Raw genomic sequence first — 18,487 nt, forward strand, 5'->3', positions numbered from 1 at the left:
TTTTCCACTGTCCGCTACTCGTGCTTCGTGACTCGACACTTCACAACCACCAAGATATCCTTCATCAGTGGAAGCAAGATTTGACGCCTCTGAGGCCCTCACCGTCTCACTAGTGCATCCTATATCTGCATTAAGGGTTTATGTTTAACTCATCTACCAACTACAATTATACAATACGTCCTAACATATACATAATGTAAAGAAGCAATTTCATAGCGTCATGGGGTGTACAATGAAACCATGCAATTGCGTAACTCATAACACGATATGCTTACAATTCTTACCTCTCACTTCCGAATGGTTCGACGCCTCCATCCTTCGAATTCAGTACGTCGTCGCTTCTACCCTAGACAAACATTAAAAAAATTTCCAAACTTGAAAGCGGTTGAATGACTCCACTCATGCATATCAGTCGATAACCTTATATTTGTCTATTTGTGTGTTTATGGATACATCCAAGTACTTCTGTGTGTGAAGACAGGTGCCTTGAGCAAGTGTCTAAATAGAGGGGAATTGATTTGGCATCTAATATTGTTGCATACATTACATGCTCATTTTATGCTTCTAAACTTTAATTTTAGCTTTTTGATTCATGTATATTTCCTCTTGGAAGGCCAATGTGATTTGCAAAACCACTGTACTTGATGTTATGAGAAGACTTCTGCATGTAAGAAACTTTCATTGCCTTTTTTTTTTAATCCTTTTTTTTTTTTTGGAAAAAGCAAAATTAAACAATTCCCTGACAATATTCTCATTTTGCAGACAAAAAATATTATGGTTTCCTCATATGCTAGAACAAAAGAAGTTAGTCAAGCGAAGTACATCTCAATATTATACATCATTCAAGGAGAAGTTGACCCTACTCAGGTTGTAACAATAATAGTATTGTAACTTGCATTGCAATTCTACAATTTTTGCAAACCAGCAAAATCTATATTGTTGAAAATATTGAAATTGATTTGGAGCCAAATCTCAGTGATTAAAATTGTAATTAATCCTTATGTTTTTTTGTTGGTCCTGGCTTTATGCCAATTCGGACTTCGTCATTTTTAGACTTTGGCTTATTTTAAGTTTTATTATTTTAGTGGGCTTTTTTTTTATGATGTACTTGTCATTGGCTTTCTTTTTCTTCTTTTGTTTGTTGTTGCGTGTCCTTCTATTAATTAAACTTGATTCGCACAAAAAAAAAAAATTCATAACTTACGCAATCATTAGTATAGCTATTGTTCTTTTGAATTGATCAAGAACATTTTTATAAAATGAAAAGGAGAAAATGAATTTGCTTTTTCAAGATATTAACACAACCTATTGAGAGTTGGCTTTACTAAATTTTCCACAATATATATTTCTTTTCCGGGTGATAAAATAGAAGCGTCGAGTTATTTTTTAGGACTAACCAGTGAGGGTGAAGACTGAATAAAACCGAAAGAGACTGAAAGATGGCAGGCCTTCCTACGTCGTCGTTTAAGGCAAATACCGGTAGTGCCGCCGCAGAAGACCCCAAAACTCGGTCTCACGAAGCAGATACGGAGCCACGAGGTTGCAATTGCAGAGCTCAATTCTCTTTCACCGTCTCGGGTATATTTATTTATGTCAAAACAAAAACCAAAAAGTTATATTTCATTTTGTTGCAATCAATTGAGTTGAAGAGTACATGAATCGTGTTCGTGTAGAATTTTCTGAATTGGGTTCTTCGTTTTGAAACAAAAAGTGAAGTTGGTTGTGTTAATTTGGTTGTTTGGGTTCTTCCCATAAGCCTAGATGGTTTAGGTTTACATGGTTCAGTTGAGAAATTCATGTTTTCCTTAGCATCTAGTCTTTTAGCGCCCGTTTGATAACTATTTCAAGATTAGTTTTAAGTTTTCATTTTGTGTGCTAGAGTATAGAGGAAAATGAGAGTGAGAATGGGAGTGAGTGTGGGATTGAGAGAGAGGATGAGAGGGGAGGATAGGAGGGAGGCGTAACAATGTGAAAACAAAAACTAAAAACTGAAATCTATTTGAAATCTTTTTCAGTTTTTAGTTGTTTGTGTGTGCATTGGAGTAATAAGATGATCATTTATTTTATCTCTAGCGTTGTGTATGTAATTGTTGCAAATTTGATATGGAATACACTTTTGTTAACCACTTTGCCGTGCCTATCATCAATGCTAACCACAAATTTTGTTTTACACATCTCAAAATGATTCTGTTCATGTCAAATTCTAGGTAGATAGTAATAGTCATTAAACTAATAGTAATTTTCATTAACGGCATTTGGCCTACACTTTCGACTTGTAACTCTAAATTCTAGAAAGCCAGCAAGCTCAAATTGTTTTCATTTCATCATTTCAATGTTCCGGGTATTAGTTTTCTTCTGGGGTCTTTTTATTTACAAGTAGAAGCCCAATTGCCCTTCTCATCAGCTTGTTTGGTTGGAGTGCTTTGTTAGTTTACACTGATGTAAATACAGCTCTTTCTTGATCACAGGCTGTCTATCAGAAGAATGGGAACTTGTTTTTCCGTACAACAATCCAGAAAGCAACGGCATCTGAACAAAGTAACAAGTTTTGCATCGAATCAGTGGTATTTGTCTCGGGGTTTAAATAGCTGAATTGATGCAATTTTCCTTGTTCACTGTTTATATTGTGCAGAACAAATTGATTTGGCTAAAGCAAGCCTAGGAAAGCTGAATTCTTCTTGATATGACTTGGCTTACGATGGTGGTAGTCCTGCAGCCTTTAAAGGTAAAAACCCTTGTATTAATAGGCATATACATCCACTAGAGATAAGTCTTATCCAAGTGATGTATTTCAATGGCAAGATATGTGATACTTTTACCATCATTATATTTCAGCTAGCACTACGCTTGAATGCTTACTGTGATCCTGCCAACAAAGCAGACTTTCTTTTCTGTTACCTTTCATTGACTTCTGCGTCTGTTTGCTATATGCTTGTCGATGCTTTTTTTTTCCTTTTCTCTTATCCATTACTTACATCCAATTACCTTTCACTGACTAAGGGATCTAAGGAGTTATATTGGAGAAAATGCTAAATTATTTGTCATTGTTTGGTGTTACAAAGTAGTCTTTATCTTTTTAATAAAGCAGCATTAACTCTCAACTCTTGTCTTTTTTATTTATTTATTTATTTTTATAGATTTATTAAAAGCACAATAAAGTATACCCTTTGTAGTGAAGACTACAAAACAACAAAGCTGATAATACTCTACCTTATAACTAATGTAAATCAATACACATATTAGACTGTGAGAAAACAGCTGCATTAATAGAAGAAAACTGAATGTTCCAAAACTCATAAGACACAGAAACCCAAAGTGAACCAAATTTTGACGTTTCCCCCTAAACCTTCATCCCTCCCTGGAATTACCCCACTCAGTTTGACTTCCCTAAACAACCTCAACAACTGTGATACTTTAGAGTAATAAATAAATAATTGACCTACACTTTCACCCTCGTTACATATTATGGAGCAAGATATCTTAAGAATCAACTTAGTCAAATCCCATACTACGTGTAAATCCCATACTACGTGTATCTGAGAAGGGAATGATCCATTAAGCTTTGGATCAGATGACACACATAGCCTTACTATGAGCAACTATCCAAGTAAGAATTGTTACTTTAGGAGATGCCTTAGCCTTCAAAGTCACAGAAAAAAGTTGGAAAATTGGAAGAGATGGATAGCCAGGTAGGACTACAAAATTTGGTTTACATGAAACAAACCCCAGAATAGTCAAAAGTCCACCTCCAAAACAACCAGGACCTAGAAGGAGATTATTGAAGAATCTCTAACAAAGACAGAAGTGACCTCCACAATTTCAGGGTCAGTTAAGTTTCTTTGGAAACCCACATATCTATCAACTCAAAGAATGAAAAGAATTGACTTAAAATCTAGCAATGGGAACATTATGAAAAGTGGACACAAAGGAAATGAGCAAAACAAAGGCAATTTTTTCCAACCCAACACTCATCCAAAATCTAATCCTTTCTCCACTTCTCCACTACCCACTACAAGCTCACAGCAAGGATAAAATTTCCATGACTTTGGAAATGTCTTTCCAAGGACAGCAACTCAAACCCCTCACTAGAATTCCATCCATTTTCATGTAACCCATGCTTCCTATGACAGCTAATGGAAAGCTGTATAACAACTTCCCAAGTAAGGCCTTATGGGGAAGACATACTGGTCAACTACCAACCAAAGTATATCTAAGTTCTTCAAACTACTTGGTTATTCTCATCTTCTCTATGGTTCTTGCTTTCCAAATTAAGTAAACATTATCCTAAAGTAGCCATTTTGAATATAGCTGATATAACTTGAAATCTATTCATGAGTAACTGTTTTCATTTGTTCGAGTCCATATTAAAGCAGCGTTTTATTACATAAAACTTGAAAGAATGCATGAGGGTGTTGTACATACCAATAAGAAATAAATAAAATTGCCGGATACCATAGTGAATATATATAAATAAATAAAAAAGGGAAATTTCAGTTTTTCTTTGCATCTTCAGGCTTTTGGGCGTCTGAAATGATCAAAATATATGGGTGAATCTTCAGGCTATTTGTGATAAGAGTGAAGAGAATAAACTCCTTTGAGCTTTACACATGAGATTTACCATGAAGGTTTTTGTCAGATTGGCCTTTTTGGCATGGACAGCCTGTTTAAGACTTTTTTGGTAATGTTTTTGGGACAATTATTGATAATGGATGATTTGATACTTTAATTGGTGTTGTGAAACAGGATTCAGTGTGTGAACCGCTTATCGTTGCAGATTCCTGTTGGTTGGGAGGTCGTGGGGTTTTTGTCTCATCCATTTTCTTATTTCTAACATAGGCTTCTACCGTGGACATAATTTTGTGAACAATACATGTAGAGACTTTTAGACAGAAGCGTTTATGTTTCAGAATTTTGTACAAATACCATTTGAAGTATAGGGGTTATGAGGTTATTAATATAGTCTCTACCTCCTGCCTTCCTTGGTCGTCTCCCTAAGCATTCCGTACTCTCCCTGATCGCCCCAACTATCCTCGATCCTCGTCTCTGAGCCACACCCCAACCACATCCGCCCAAATCCACACCCAAACGAATATGTTGACTATGCTTTTGATGCCAAATTAGGTACTCATTTTTGGGTTTTGAAACAAAGGTACATTATTATGATTATGCATGTAGGTACACAAGGGACCAAAATTGAAATTTAATCTAAACATGGAAGTTTAATAAACTATTTTATTCAAGGGTAACAGTGTAATTATTATGATATATGTTCCTACGGATTTCATCAACGTAATTGGTTAAATTAATAAACGAACAAATATTGGAGAACCATGACAACTGTGATATTCATATAACCCCACATGCGGACTTAATTATAAATTATTTTGATCCTAAATTCATGATTTTATTAAATTTTTGTCATAAATGGTGTTTGATTTTTAAAAAACCCAAAACTGAAGTTTTTATCCTCTCAAACTGTGTTTCAAGAATATTTTATTTTATTTTTTCTGTGGAACTTGTTTATTGAATATTTGGAATGAAAATTAGTTTGGTGGCTTAACTGCTCTGTTAATGGCAAATGGCAAATGGGGTTGTGTATGGGCTTTTAGTTTTTGGATTAAATCAGCAAAGAAGGCCACAAGTAATAAAGGACGGCAGTGCTTGTTAGACATGGGGCCCGCCCGTGAATCCCACATGGGAAAACCCCTCTATGCGTGAATGCTTTGTGTATGGCTGTTTTTTTTTTTTTTTTTTTTTTTGGGGGTCAATTGAAGCTTTCTTTGGGGACATGATAAAATTGGAACAATACAGAGAAGATTAGCATGGCTCTCAGGGGTGGACACAATTCGGTTTAATTTGGATCTCATTTCAAATTGGAATTGGAATTGGTATTATTTAACTGGTCCGGTTCTAGTAAATTTTTTTTTGAAACCGACCGGTCCAGTTCTTACCAATTTCGGCTCAGTTTTGAACTGGATTCTTAATATTATTATTTTTTCCAACAACAATTTTATTTTTTTTCATTTGTGATCACACATACTAACCTTCAAGACTACGAGTGACCAAAAAAAAAAAAAAAAAAAACATTAAGGATGCAATCTGATAGTTTCGTAAACCTTAGGGATGTTTTGTGATAATAAGCCAAAACAAATATACGTAACCAGTTAGGTTCGGTTGGTCTGATTTGGTGCAATGTGAAACTAGAATTGCAATTGGTTGGAACTAGTCTAGGTCAGTTCGGTACGACCCGATTTGGTGCTGTGTGAAATTAGAATTGGAATTAGTTGGAATCGGTTTGGTCCAATTCGGTGCCGATTTGTTGACTTTTTTAATCAACTATTTTTTTCATCCAATCTGATTCAGTGTTTTGATTTTCCTGTCTCGATGCCCACCCTTAATGGCCCTTGTGCAAGGATGACACCATATACGAGCATATTTGATTGGAGGCATATTTGATGCTATCTCCGCATAACACCATATACAGGCATATTCTCTTCAAGTGATCTTACAAAGAGCCCAAGTTTTATTGGATATATGAACTCTGGAAATTTCTATGATTTACATAAAGATAGCTCACAGGAAATATATTTACTTACTCAACTACGAGAATTGTTGATGGCTACATCCTCCACTCACTACGAAAGATTCTCGCTCCAAAAGATAGTCATGAAGACATCAGGGGAAGATATTAATCAAAGGGAGCATCCAAAAGTATGCTATGCTGATTGCTGTACTCCTCTTCCTTTCATCAGTTTTCTACCTCACTAGGTTTTCTCCAAGCAAGTCTTTAATGATGCAACCGACATATCATTTGTGGTTTCTAAGGGGGAGTGTTGTAAAGTCAACAATGTGGAGCCCAAAATGGAATTGATTGAAGAATATTAATGATGCTTGTCTGTTGAATATTCAAGTGAAGCCAAATGCTTGTGAGTGAACAGCCAATGTTTTTGGCCTATAAATAGACATCTCCATCAGTAGAAGAGTTATCTCTCTAGAAAAAGGATGAGGACACACACACCATCTGAGAAGAAATGAGAGCCCAGACAGAGATGAAAGAAAGAAAGAAAGAGAATGAAGAAAGAGGGTGAATGAGCGGAGAGAAAAAAAGAGCATAGAGAAATTCTCCTAGAGAGAAAAATCAGTGAACCACATATATTGTAAACACTAAAGTTGTAGCCATATTATTTTACGTAGTGGAAAAGTTACTGTTGTTGCTCTCCGAGGACGTAGGCAAGGCCGAACCTCGTTAAATATTGTGTCTTATTTACTTTACATGCAGTTCAATATTCTCACACATATTCCAGTTATTTTATAACACTGAATTGATTTTGAAATTTTTCGCCTACAACATGTGGATAATATTTAGAAAAATAGATCAATAATACTTGAATCTCACCTCAATTTAAGTTTTGGGCTTTTCACATATAAGTCCTTTTTAACCTTTTTTTTTTTTTTTTTTTTTGGGGCCAAATTTTTAACTTTACATTTGAAAAACAAAAAACTAATTAGATGAGATGTTTAAATTTTTTATTTTTTTATTTTTATTTTTATTTTTTGAAGTGGTTAGTTCTTGAAGTCAATTTCAGTACATTGCTGTCAAAATTGGTCACATGATGCACATCTGACTAAATTGATTTCTTCTCACGCTCTCTCTCTCCCCTTCACCTATCCACTCCCATCCCCTCCACTTTTAACTCATCTCATCATGGCCATAGCTGCAAGTGGCGTAGTCTCTTTCTTTGAAGCACACCCAAATGGGCTTTGGGTTCCTAGTGCTTGTAGTCCCACATGCACGAAGAAAATCTAGAAACATAATTTAAGGCTAATTTGGGAACTCAATCGAGACTCGGGTTTTTTTTTTTTTTTAAATACAAACATAATCTACTACTCTATATTAATCTAATCTGCAGAGATGGAGATTCAAACTTGAGTGTATGAGGCTAAACTCACTACCCTAACCAACTGGTATAACCCACATGTGCCAAGTGAGACTCAAGTACTAGTTTTTGGGAGTACGCTTCATTTTACTGAAAAGTAAATACGCAATCACGCCATGTCCGTAGAATTTACTCAAATGATACTCAGATCCCCTAATATGACATTGTTGGGCTGGCCCGTGCACAACAATTCTAATCACGCCATCACTAATTTTAATCTTAGACCAGAAAAATCCGTGCTCAAAATGAAAAGGAACATTTGATTTTCTTCTTCCCATAAATTCCTCTCTTAGTCAAATGAACATGGAGAGGGATCAATACACAAAAGACTATCATGGTTGACAATATGAACTCATAATCGATATTACATTTCGTTCGCTTTCATGCAACACAAATAAACTACATTTTCATAACATACATCTGCATTCCCAGAAGATGAGGAAGAGACTGAATTCATGGCCGTCCTCCCAATGACTATAATAATTTTGTTATAAATTCACCTCCTCACCTTGCTTGCGAGCAATGGAAGCCAAGAGAATTCCGAGGTCACGATTTAAGAATGTCAATGCAGATTCACATTCAGAGATTATTCTCGTGACAGACGAGGGCTCACCCGCAACTGAGTCAGATGATCCGACAGCACAAGCTGCGTGGGAATCTCTAAGATTCCTCAGGTTCCCTAGGAACTGCAGTCAATGCAAGGGAAAGGAGACACCTTATTAGAAATTCATGGTCATGCCAATAGTACTAGTAAAAATCCATGATACTAGTAAAAATTAAGCATCATTCACTTTATTCATTTGCACTGCTCCATACCCAAGTAACCCCACCTCACCTGACCTAGAAACTCCACACCCCCTTGCCCCTTGCACCTACACCATACACTCTCACACAAAAACACATACACACACACAAAAGGTCATCAGGAAGTAATACCATATTGAGGAGCAAGAGAGAGAATGGGAGAGAATTCAATGGACGATTTTGGCGAAGGTTTTCTGCTACTGTTCGGTTGCAGAACATGGGAGGATTGGAAACACAAGGAGAATGGATGTTCCTTGCTTAATCTTTTGTAAGAATTTGAACTAATTGTGCCAAGGTTGAGCCTTTCTGTCCAATTGCTACATACACAACACAATGTCTCACTTTCAGAGGTGGCCCTTGAGTTCAGGTGAAGAGAGTGGCAAAGAAATCCAGAAATGGTTCAATTAATATACCGCCTCATTCTTAATGTACAAAAAATTTGGTCCCCAATTTGTATGGGTAAAAATAAGTTATACATGCAGTCTCCCCGTTTCTCGTATTCTATTCTAGAATGAAAAAGGGCTTCCCCAGGTTCAAGGAAAATTCTTTCCTGACCTCGAGGGGAATGCTTTTTCCAGCTCAAGGGAAAAGTACCTCGCCCACTTTCTTTTCTATTTCCTCCCTCCTACTTCAAAACAAAGAAAATTACCTTCCCCTACCCCCACCTTCCTTCACCTTTTCCTCCTCCAACACAACAGGTAAATAATTTAACTTCGCATCACTATTAGTCTAATAATCCTCATAATGTACTATGAAAAATGAACAGATAAATAATTTAATTAGCAATTAGATACCTCCAAAAGCATCTTGTATGCCTCTAACAAGTGACTGGCAGCTGGCCCAAACCCATGGAGCTGGGGTTCCTCCATCATGCGCGTCCAGGGACGTATTTCCTACAAAAGCATGACATTTCAAGGTTGCAGATAAGCGTACATACCTAAAACACATGCACACACCAAAACAACTAACAAAAAGGTATTACGGACTCATGCGCATCAAATAAATGTCAACAATCCAACTGTAGTAGCTAAAAAGTGAATTTCCAATTAGCAAGGAGCTGGAACAGAAGCATAAAAACTATCTCATATGCCAACCAAGACAGATACATGAATAAGGAATCCACCCAGAAGCATAAATTTCAATCATTATGGTGAAAGCAAATATACAATTCTTTTTCTTTTTCTTTTAAGACAACAAGTTCATGTATCACCAGCACATCACTTTTCCTCTTTAGATATACATTATCAGTAACAAGTATGCTAAAATCTTTTAATTTGGTACAGCAAACAGGAAAAGAAAAGAAAAGAAGGGATAGCAGATTGTCGAAAGGCAGTGTATACGAAACGAAAGAGCAGGTCAAACCTTAGTGTAAATCGTATTGAATGATCTTGTAGTTTCTAGGAAAGATTCCAGATGTGCACACAATCTGGACTCCACCTCTGCATAATCCTCATCTGGGTCGTATGCATGCTATATGCAATAGCGCGTAATCAGAGCAAGAAAAAGAAGGAATCAACTGCACAACTTGAGCGAAGTTATAATTAAATAGTGTACACTGAGTCACTGACAACCCAAATTTGAGGGAGCATTCACTGCCAAGAGTATAATGGACTCGGGAGGCATTGGGAAAAATAAAAAAAATCAGAAAAAGAAATTCAAAGTGAATAAGTGGCAACAAAGGAATGTTAAATCAAACATACTTTTTTATTCTCTTTGGAATAACAAATATACTAAATTATAAATGAATCTTTGGGCATCCTTTGGCACTATCGAGGACATTACTACACATCTCTTCTCTGAAATGAAGCATAGGACAAGTGAAGGTCAAATGGAATGGAAAGATAGGGAGGTGGTGCTTTTAGGTGTCAGGAGTTAAAGAAACTGACTACCTTCATGAACAATATGATTGAGGGTAATGACAGAAGAGGGGGTTATGTTTACAAGAGGAAAAAGCAGCAGTAGGATATTGTTTTAAAATGCAGATGAATTTATTCACTGATTTAAATTGGAAAATTTGGTTAGAGAATAATCATATGAATAGCTGGAATAAATATATAGCACAAAGAGAACTATGCGAAGCTGATCAAATAGTAGAACAGGTCCAGGATACAAATCGTAAGAAAAATAAGCAATTATTGTCAAATGCAAGAAGATCTAAGTTGAGGAACAGAAACAAACCTTTGATGCCAAATCGTCAACCTTCTGTTGAAGACTTAAGAGTATCTTTGATTGTTCTGAAAACTTTTTTTCCAATTCAGAAACATCAGGCCTGCTAATGACCTTTGATTAAACGAACAGAATGTTATTGGATGTAATGAAATAAGTAGTTCAAACTTAACTTATGCAATCAACCCGTCTAACCATTTTATCTAACTGATTGGGATTGGATTTTATCAGAGTTGTTTTTACCAAAAAGATAATTGGTTTGACAATAAACTTTCAATGAAGCAATTATTCTTTTTATTTCAGGGGACTTGAAACACAAATCAAAAATAGATACTCTTACACTGCATCTACGAGGTCTTTTTTTAGTGGAATAATAAACTTTCAATGAAGCAATTGTTCTTGTACTTCAGGGGATAAATTGAAACCGAACTGGGAAATAGATGTTCTTACAACGGATATATGGACTGAATTTGAACATCAGCAGGGAATAATTTGCACTCGGAGAATATTTGAGCTTGTCTCTCAGCAATGGAATCAATTAGTTGTATGTCCTTTGCTACCTGCTCATCGATACTCCAGAAATCACAGTTCATACCAGATCTGAGGCCAACATGATTGTTTGAAATCAGAAAAGAAAACAAATCACGCGCATAATATAGAATTTGAAATTTGAAATTATAGAAGTGCTAGGAGTTTCTTTATTAAAAAATAAAAACTTCCCAACACAAATGTAATACTTAGTATCATCCTTAACCTCCATTCTTGATTATCAGCATAAATGCTCGCCTCCACAAGATCTACAATAAGACGAAGCATTTCAGCGCGATCTTCATAGCTTCCTCGTCCTTGCAACAAAAAGGTATCGCATTCAGTAAGAGTGGAGGAAACTCACAGAGTAAAGAGTTGCTAGGTTTCACGTCAAGCGCAGAATGCATGATGGTCCAATAAAACATTTTTATTCCTAACTATGTTCATCTTGTCTACATGCATAATGTGCATCTTGCAAACAAATCTTTACGTCATCTTTGATTATATTCTGTCTAGTCTACCTTGATAAAAAGTTTTCAATGATCTGCCATTATAACTTTGTTTCAAATTGACTATTTCCATGGAGGTACATCAAGGTAGATCTGGGGGGCTAATAAAGAATATTTGGATGTAAAGGAAGCTCCAATAAGAGGATAAGATTCAACTTTATCATATAACCAAAAGGATTCAAATAATACAACAATTTTAATTAGCTTGGCATCCTTTAAGAAAAGAGTACCAGTTACCAAAATTTACATTAGATCAATCCATCATACTATCATATCCTAAAAAAGTAGTTTCCCAACGGATTCTACGAAAGGTTAATTAAAAACCAATAAACGACAAATTCAAATGTGATAAGTAAAAATGCACTTAATTTGTACACCCAAACTAAAGAAAAAACAAATTTCACCCATATCAGCCAGAATAAATACTCCCAAATCAACATAAATCCACAACTAACTTGGATGGCTTCTGTGTCTACAGTAGTAGTAATACCCAAAAACTTTGCAATCTCTGCCAAATCTGCAAAACAGAAGGTCATCATTTGTTATAGTAACAATTAAGAGAAACATGGTCAGATTATCCCATCACATGACTAACAACAACAGTGCAAAATAGAAAGTTCATCATATATAACCCACGTACTAAGAAAAATTTGGAAATTCAAAGAATCAACGGATATACCAGCTGGCTTTAGAAGAAAAATAAGTCGCTAAATAAAAAGGTAGCAGAACGGAAGGATGCTCTACAAAAGTATCTTAAATAGTCCATCAAGGATATAGCATTTGGGTGCTTATGGTACCAACATAATATATTAAGTTATTCCAAGTACAAGCAATATCATAACCGCGCTTGCTTTCTTTGAAGTAATACTGAGTTAAGACTCTGCAATAATAGCTGTAGCATGCCTCTATCTTTTTTATATTAGGATATGGATATGCACAGTTTTCTCCAGCAAGATTTAATTTTTCTTCTGAATTTTGATTTCCTTTAGCTTTATTTGGGAGATCAGCGGTTCTGCATTATCAGTTTGTCATCTTAATAGTGCAGAAATTCTTTACTATTGGAAGTCTTCACAGAAGTTTGTCATCTTAATTATCATCAGGAAGATATCAAGAGTTTGCAAGACTAGTTGAGCAAAACAATTGTAGCCCACATTTTCATTTGAAATTAATATTAAACAGGGAAAGTATAATTTGGATCCACCATTTCATGGAATTCAAAAATCAAATCTTGCAGTGTGAAAAACAAAACAAAAAGAACACAGCAGTGGGAGAATCTCATGTTTTCCATCATGTATATAGCCTACATTGGATGATCTAAACACATCCGGGTTAATTTTCATCACATTGTGAACAACTTAAGCACGACCCAATTCAAAATTCTAGAAAAGAAGCCTTACATTGGATGCGAGCGGTCTCTTCGTCACGATCCATGGCGTCCCCTTGAAGACTCTGTTGGGAAAAGGGTGACTTGTCCCCCAACAAGCTGCAATTACACCAAGAACCGGGGCAGTCAAAAATGGGGCATGTAGGGAGAATCACAAAAGTCAAAGAAGAAGTAAACGGCATGTCGTGTACCGGAAGAACAGCCATTCGAGAAGAGCATAGTGTTCCATGCCGGCGAAGAGGAGAGACTGAGCAGGCGCATTGAATCTCGAGTAATTCAGCATCACCTGCTTCCTCTGTATCTCTTCCATTTGTCTCGCTGCCATTTCTAACTCTAACACTAAACCAAACACAATGTTATTATGATAATTGAATGAGACAATGAAGGGTGTTTCTTAAGACTTTTTTTAATTCAATTTTCTTTGTATGATTTGAAACTTTCCAAGTCTTTAAGAAATGCAGATAAATCTCTTGGAAATTTTACTAATTTTGGCTTGAAATTTCTTTACAGTGTGTTTGGACAAGGGAGTTTAATTTTTTATAGAATATGTAAATGACGGAACTTGGAAACCTTAATAATAAAAGTACAAATATGATTTAAAGGAGATTCTAATGATATTTCTCTTTTCAAAGTTGGAAGAGATCCAAGTATTATTTTCTACTTTTTGAATAATCATATGAATAGCTGGAATAATTATATAGCACAAAGAGAACTACGTGAAGCTGATCAAATAGTAGAACAGTTCCAGGATACAAATCATAAGAAAACTAAGCAATTATTGTCAAATGCAAGAAGATCTAAGTTGAGGAACAGAAACAAACCTTTGATGCCAAATCGTCAACCTTCTGTTGAAGACTTAAGAGTATCTTTGATTGTTCAGAAAGTTTTTTTTCCAATTCAGAAACATCAGGCCTGCAAGTGACCTTTGATTAAACGAACAGAATGTTATTGTATCGAATGAAATTAGTAGTTCAAACATAACTTATGCAATCAACCCATCTAAGCATTTTATCTAAACTGATTGGGATTCGATTTTATCAGAGGTGGTTTTTTTTCCAAAAGGATAAAAGGTTTGACAATAAACTTTCAATGAAGCAATTATTCTTTTTACTTCAGCAGAGTTGAAACACAAATCGAAAATAGATACTCTTACACTGCATCTATGAGGTCTTTTTTTAGTGGAATAATAAACTTTCAATGAAGAAATTGTTCTTTTACTACAGGGGAGGAATGGAAACTGAACTGGGAAATAGATATTCTTACAACGGATATATGGACTGAATTTGAACATCAGCAGGGAAAAATTTGCACTCCTCGGAGAATATTTGAGCTTGTCTCTCAGCAATGGAATCAATTAGTTGTATGTCCCTTGCTTCCTGCTCATCGATACTGCAGAAATCACAGTTCATACCAGATCTCAGGCCAACATGGTTGTTTGAAATAAGAAAACAAACCACATGCATAATATAGAATGAAATTTGAAATTATAGAAGTGCTAGGAGTTCCTGTATTAAAAAATAAAAAATTCCAAACACAAATGCAATACTTAGTATCATCCTTAACCTCCATTCTTGATTATCATCATAAATGCTCACCTCCACAAGATCTACAATTAGACGAGATCTTCATAGCTTCCTCGTCCCTGCAACAAAAAGGTATCACATTCAGTAACAGTGTTGGAAACTCACAGAGTAAAGAGTTGCTAGATTTCACGTCGAGTGCAAAAGAATGCATGTGGTCCAATAAAACATTTTTATTCCTAACTATGTTCATCTTGTCTAGAGTGCCAACTAGATGCATAATGTGCATCTTGCAAACAAATCTTTACGTCATCTTTGATTATATTCTGTCTAGTCTACCTTCTATTGCATAAAAAGTTTTTGATGATCTGCCAGTACAACTTTGTTTCAAATTGACTATTTCCATGGAGGTACATCAAGGGAGAATCATATTTGACTACTCTGATCGTATCTGGGGGACTAATCTAGAATTTTTGGATGTAAAGGAAGCTCCAACAAGTGGATAAGATTCAACTTTATCATATAACCAAAAGGATTCAGATAATACAACAATTTTAAATAGATTGGCATCCTTTAAGAAAAGAGTACCACTCACCAAAATTTACTAGATCAACTCATGATACTATTGTGGGAACCTAATTAAATCAAAACTCTAGGTCAAATAATTCCTTCCATTTGGGGATTATTTGACCTAATTGGGAATTATTCAATTTAATTGGGGATTACCCAATTAAATAGAATATTACCTAATTGGGTCGAGAATTAATTTTATTCCTACCCCAATTCCCAATTAAATGAGGAGCTACCGATTTAAATTAGGAATTGATTTTATACCTACCCCAATTAGGGATTTGATTTACCCTAATTAATCAAATCCCTAATTAATCAAATCAATTCCAAATCGGGGAGGAATAATTCCTTTCCCTCTACGGAATTATTCATCTGAAACCCTAGCCTCCGAGACCACTATAAAAGGATGGCCACACAAAAAGGTTAAGGTACGTCTAAATTCCTACTAAAACTCTGCAGAAATTATTGGGTCCCACGTGGATCATGGAGACTCTCTCTCTCTCTCTCTCTCTCTGTGCAGCGTGAACGAAAGGATGCAAACCCATGTATGCTGAAACAGATTCTAATTAGTTAATGCATGTGTATACCATTACAAATGAAAAAAAAGCATGTGGATTATGAATGAGGGGAAAATATGAAATCACGTGATAAAAACAATTAACCGAATTTAATCTGTCTTCAACTAGGAGATGGCCAGGCCGTATTATAAGTTTGGTTTTATTATAAGCTTGCGTATATCTCCAAAAAAGTTAACTACATATAAGGTGCAAACTCTAGTACAATAAATATAATAAGTTAACTATAATAAAACGGGTACCTACTGATATTTGATCTTTATGCCCAATTATTGAATACAATTATCGTTAATTATTTTTTTAAAAAAAAGGTAACTACGGGTATTTGATCTTTATGCCCAATTATTGAATACAATTATTGTTAATTTTTTTTTAAAAAGGGTAACTAGAGGAATCCTTCTAGGAGTAAGGAATCAATCATATTAAACATATCGCAACAATATAAATTGTGTCTATATAAGCAAATAAAATCCCAGGAGAGACTGCTAAAACATATTGAGTGTGATAAAAAAACTTGTAAGCCCTATACTTTTCTTTTGTGCTTATTATTTGTAGCTTAGCTTTGGTGCTACATATATTAGTTTTTGAGGTTGATGGGAAATACTTGCTCTCCTCGCGTTCCCAACAAGCCCCCGCCAAGGTTTTTGGGTTATCACAGTGCACCAAATTTCGAAATATGCCATGTTTGCAATCGAAATATTGAAAGATAGGTATGCAACCCAAATTTTAACTCCATTCTACCTAAATATATTTCTTCAATTCTTTCATACTCTATTCTGATTTTTTTTCTTTTTCTTTTTCCCATAGGATAATTTGAGGCAATTGATATTCTGGGGTTTTAAATTCTGCAAGATGCATGAAGTTGATGGGACTCCGAGGTGCAGTGGTTGTTACAGATTCCAGGTTGGTATTCGGAATGGCAATGGAGAGCAGCTGGGTTCACCATCTCCATGTTGCCTCTAGCTAGGCAGAGTCATAATATATTGTTCGATTAGCCTTTTGCTTTCTAAGAAGGGTGTCTAATTTCCAAATAATTTTCTTTTTAAATTTTATGATTCTATATTATATTGTGATGATGTGTGTTTACCTATTTTGTGTGTGCTGTGCCTGTGATAGTATTTTTGTGTATATAGGGTCCACTTTTGTTAAAGAGGTGGATAACAACGTATTTTTGTGTACATTCTCACAAGCAAACAAAACTTATTTCCATTTATACGCCTTGAACCAACCAATGTCATCCTTTTCTAGATCAACAGAATATTATTTTTCATCCAATTAGTCATATTCTTAAATGCAAAGAATGTTTCTCTCATTCTCACATATAAAAAATTTATAAAAAAGTATTAGAAATAGAGATGAATAGGCGAGGATAGAATTATAAGCAGGCTAATAATAATAAGCAAAGTCACTAACATGCGATGGTGAATATGATGATAAATAGCCAGCACAAGCATGAAGAAGTGGACGGTATAATGATGAACATGATGTTGCTACAATCTGCAGTAATAACACCATGATCAGAATAATATGATCTACTGGTCAAAATACAATATCAAATTTACCAAGCCAATTTTCATTAACATTAAGCATAACCTGGGAGAGGGCTTGTTGAACAATTGGTTGTTTCCACTGAGAGAAACTATCATCAACAATGTCAGATGGACGGCTATAAAACCCAAAGAAGAACATGTGAAACAAATTGATCAACCAGAAATCACCCCAGAATTCTCAGTAAAATTCAGAAATCAGATCAAAGAAATCCATATTTCGAATTTACTGCAAAAAAAGTATTAGAAAACCATTATGCGTAATACTGGAAAACTTAATCTTTGAAAGCAAACAAAGAAAAAAAAGAGTTCCCCAGAAGAAGTGGAAACAAACTAGACCAAGTCAATTGGTCAACGAACCTAAGCTTAAACATAAAAACAAAAGTATAAAATAATTACCACTTCAGACCAAGAAGAAAACATTAAAAAATAAACACATATATATATGCCTGTATTATTGTCTGATTAAGTATAAAACTACTTATTGCAAAGCAACATTTCAGAAGGCACACATTAGGGTTCAACCAGAAAGACAGAATTCTGGTTTCCAAAACTTTTAAGAATTGAGTGTGGAACTTCAAATTATTAGGACATCTATATGACATGACAATTACCAGGAAGAGCGATTAGGTGGGACAATCAACCTGGCAGTAATGCTTGAATTAGCGGTAACGCAGACCAGAAGTCAGAAGTCCTATCTGCTAATTTGCTGCAGAGCTGAGGCTGAGAAACATCACAGGTTAAATTGTAAGTGGATAGATCAGAATAGCAGCGAACAAAAAACAGACATCAGAATAGCAGAGGATGCTTATTGAGTTTAATATCGCTATTGCTGTAATCAACCTGTGACGCACAAGCATAAAGAACATGCAAAATCCCTTCCTCCACTGCTCCTATATCCAAGATGCTAAGATAGCTTGAGCCCAGTGATCATCAGGCAACTGGAA

At 35.3% G+C, this 18,487-nt stretch overlaps 2 protein-coding genes and 1 long non-coding RNA gene across 7 annotated transcripts in view; 1 reads left to right on the forward strand and 2 right to left on the reverse strand.

Annotated features, from left to right (window-relative positions):
• The first annotated feature begins 1,249 nt into the window (after window positions 1-1,249).
• LOC117617213 lies at window positions 1,250-4,995 on the forward strand. 3 transcript variants are annotated; one of them, XR_004584310.1, is made up of 4 exons: window positions 1,250-1,578; window positions 2,469-2,538; window positions 2,633-2,725; window positions 4,514-4,720. It is a non-coding gene; the product is annotated as an uncharacterized LOC117617213 (long non-coding RNA). The 3 variants fall into 3 exon arrangements; XR_004584309.1 differs by having other exon boundaries at window positions 1,251-1,578; window positions 2,469-2,725; window positions 4,514-4,715; XR_004584308.1 differs by lacking the exon at window positions 4,514-4,720 and adding an exon at window positions 4,744-4,995 and having other exon boundaries at window positions 1,252-1,578; window positions 2,469-2,725.
• Window positions 4,996-8,177: 3,182 nt separating this feature from the next.
• On the reverse strand, window positions 8,178-15,458 carry LOC117620387 (AUGMIN subunit 7-like). 3 transcript variants are annotated; one of them, XM_034350571.1, is made up of 12 exons: window positions 14,924-15,458; window positions 14,592-14,717; window positions 14,150-14,251; window positions 13,520-13,667; window positions 13,342-13,427; window positions 12,435-12,461; window positions 11,662-11,752; window positions 11,358-11,507; window positions 10,920-11,010; window positions 10,104-10,211; window positions 9,536-9,634; window positions 8,178-8,623 (listed from the first exon to the last, which is right to left on the reverse strand). In XM_034350571.1, the coding sequence occupies exons 4-12, from the start codon at window positions 13,651-13,653 to the stop codon at window positions 8,426-8,428; spliced, it is 984 nt and encodes a 327-aa protein (XP_034206462.1). In that variant the 5' UTR covers window positions 13,654-13,667; window positions 14,150-14,251; window positions 14,592-14,717; window positions 14,924-15,458; the 3' UTR covers window positions 8,178-8,425. The 3 variants fall into 3 exon arrangements, with proteins under 3 accessions (XP_034206462.1, XP_034206464.1, XP_034206463.1); XM_034350573.1 differs by having other exon boundaries at window positions 12,396-12,461; XM_034350572.1 differs by lacking the exon at window positions 14,924-15,458 and having other exon boundaries at window positions 14,150-14,240; window positions 14,592-14,607.
• The window catches only part of LOC117618134, a 7,442-nt gene continuing 3,895 nt past the window's right edge, over window positions 14,941-18,487 (reverse strand). Inside the window, exons 10-12 of the mRNA XM_034347750.1 lie at window positions 17,587-17,659; window positions 17,407-17,490; window positions 14,941-14,970 (exon numbers count right to left, since the gene is read on the reverse strand). Of these exons, the coding sequence (XP_034203641.1) occupies window positions 14,941-14,970; window positions 17,407-17,490; window positions 17,587-17,659 (187 nt within the window). The remainder of the gene's footprint in view (window positions 14,971-17,406; window positions 17,491-17,586; window positions 17,660-18,487) is intronic.

This window comes from Prunus dulcis, chromosome 2 (genome assembly GCF_902201215.1).
Source record: "Prunus dulcis chromosome 2, ALMONDv2, whole genome shotgun sequence".
Taxonomy (NCBI): domain Eukaryota; kingdom Viridiplantae; phylum Streptophyta; class Magnoliopsida; order Rosales; family Rosaceae; genus Prunus; species Prunus dulcis.

Coding starts and splice junctions, on each gene's coding strand:
- LOC117620387 (XM_034350573.1), bottom strand. CDS start 13,653: ATGGCAGCGAGACAAATGGAAGAGATACAGAGGAAGCAGGTGATGCTG. Junction 11,753..12,395: donor CACAGAAGCCATCCAAGTTA/GTTGTGGATTTA, acceptor TTTTGTTGCAAG/GACGAGGAAGCTATGAAGAT. Junction 10,212..10,919: donor TTGACGATTTGGCATCAAAG/GTTTGTTTCTGT, acceptor TATTGCATATAG/CATGCATACGACCCAGATGA.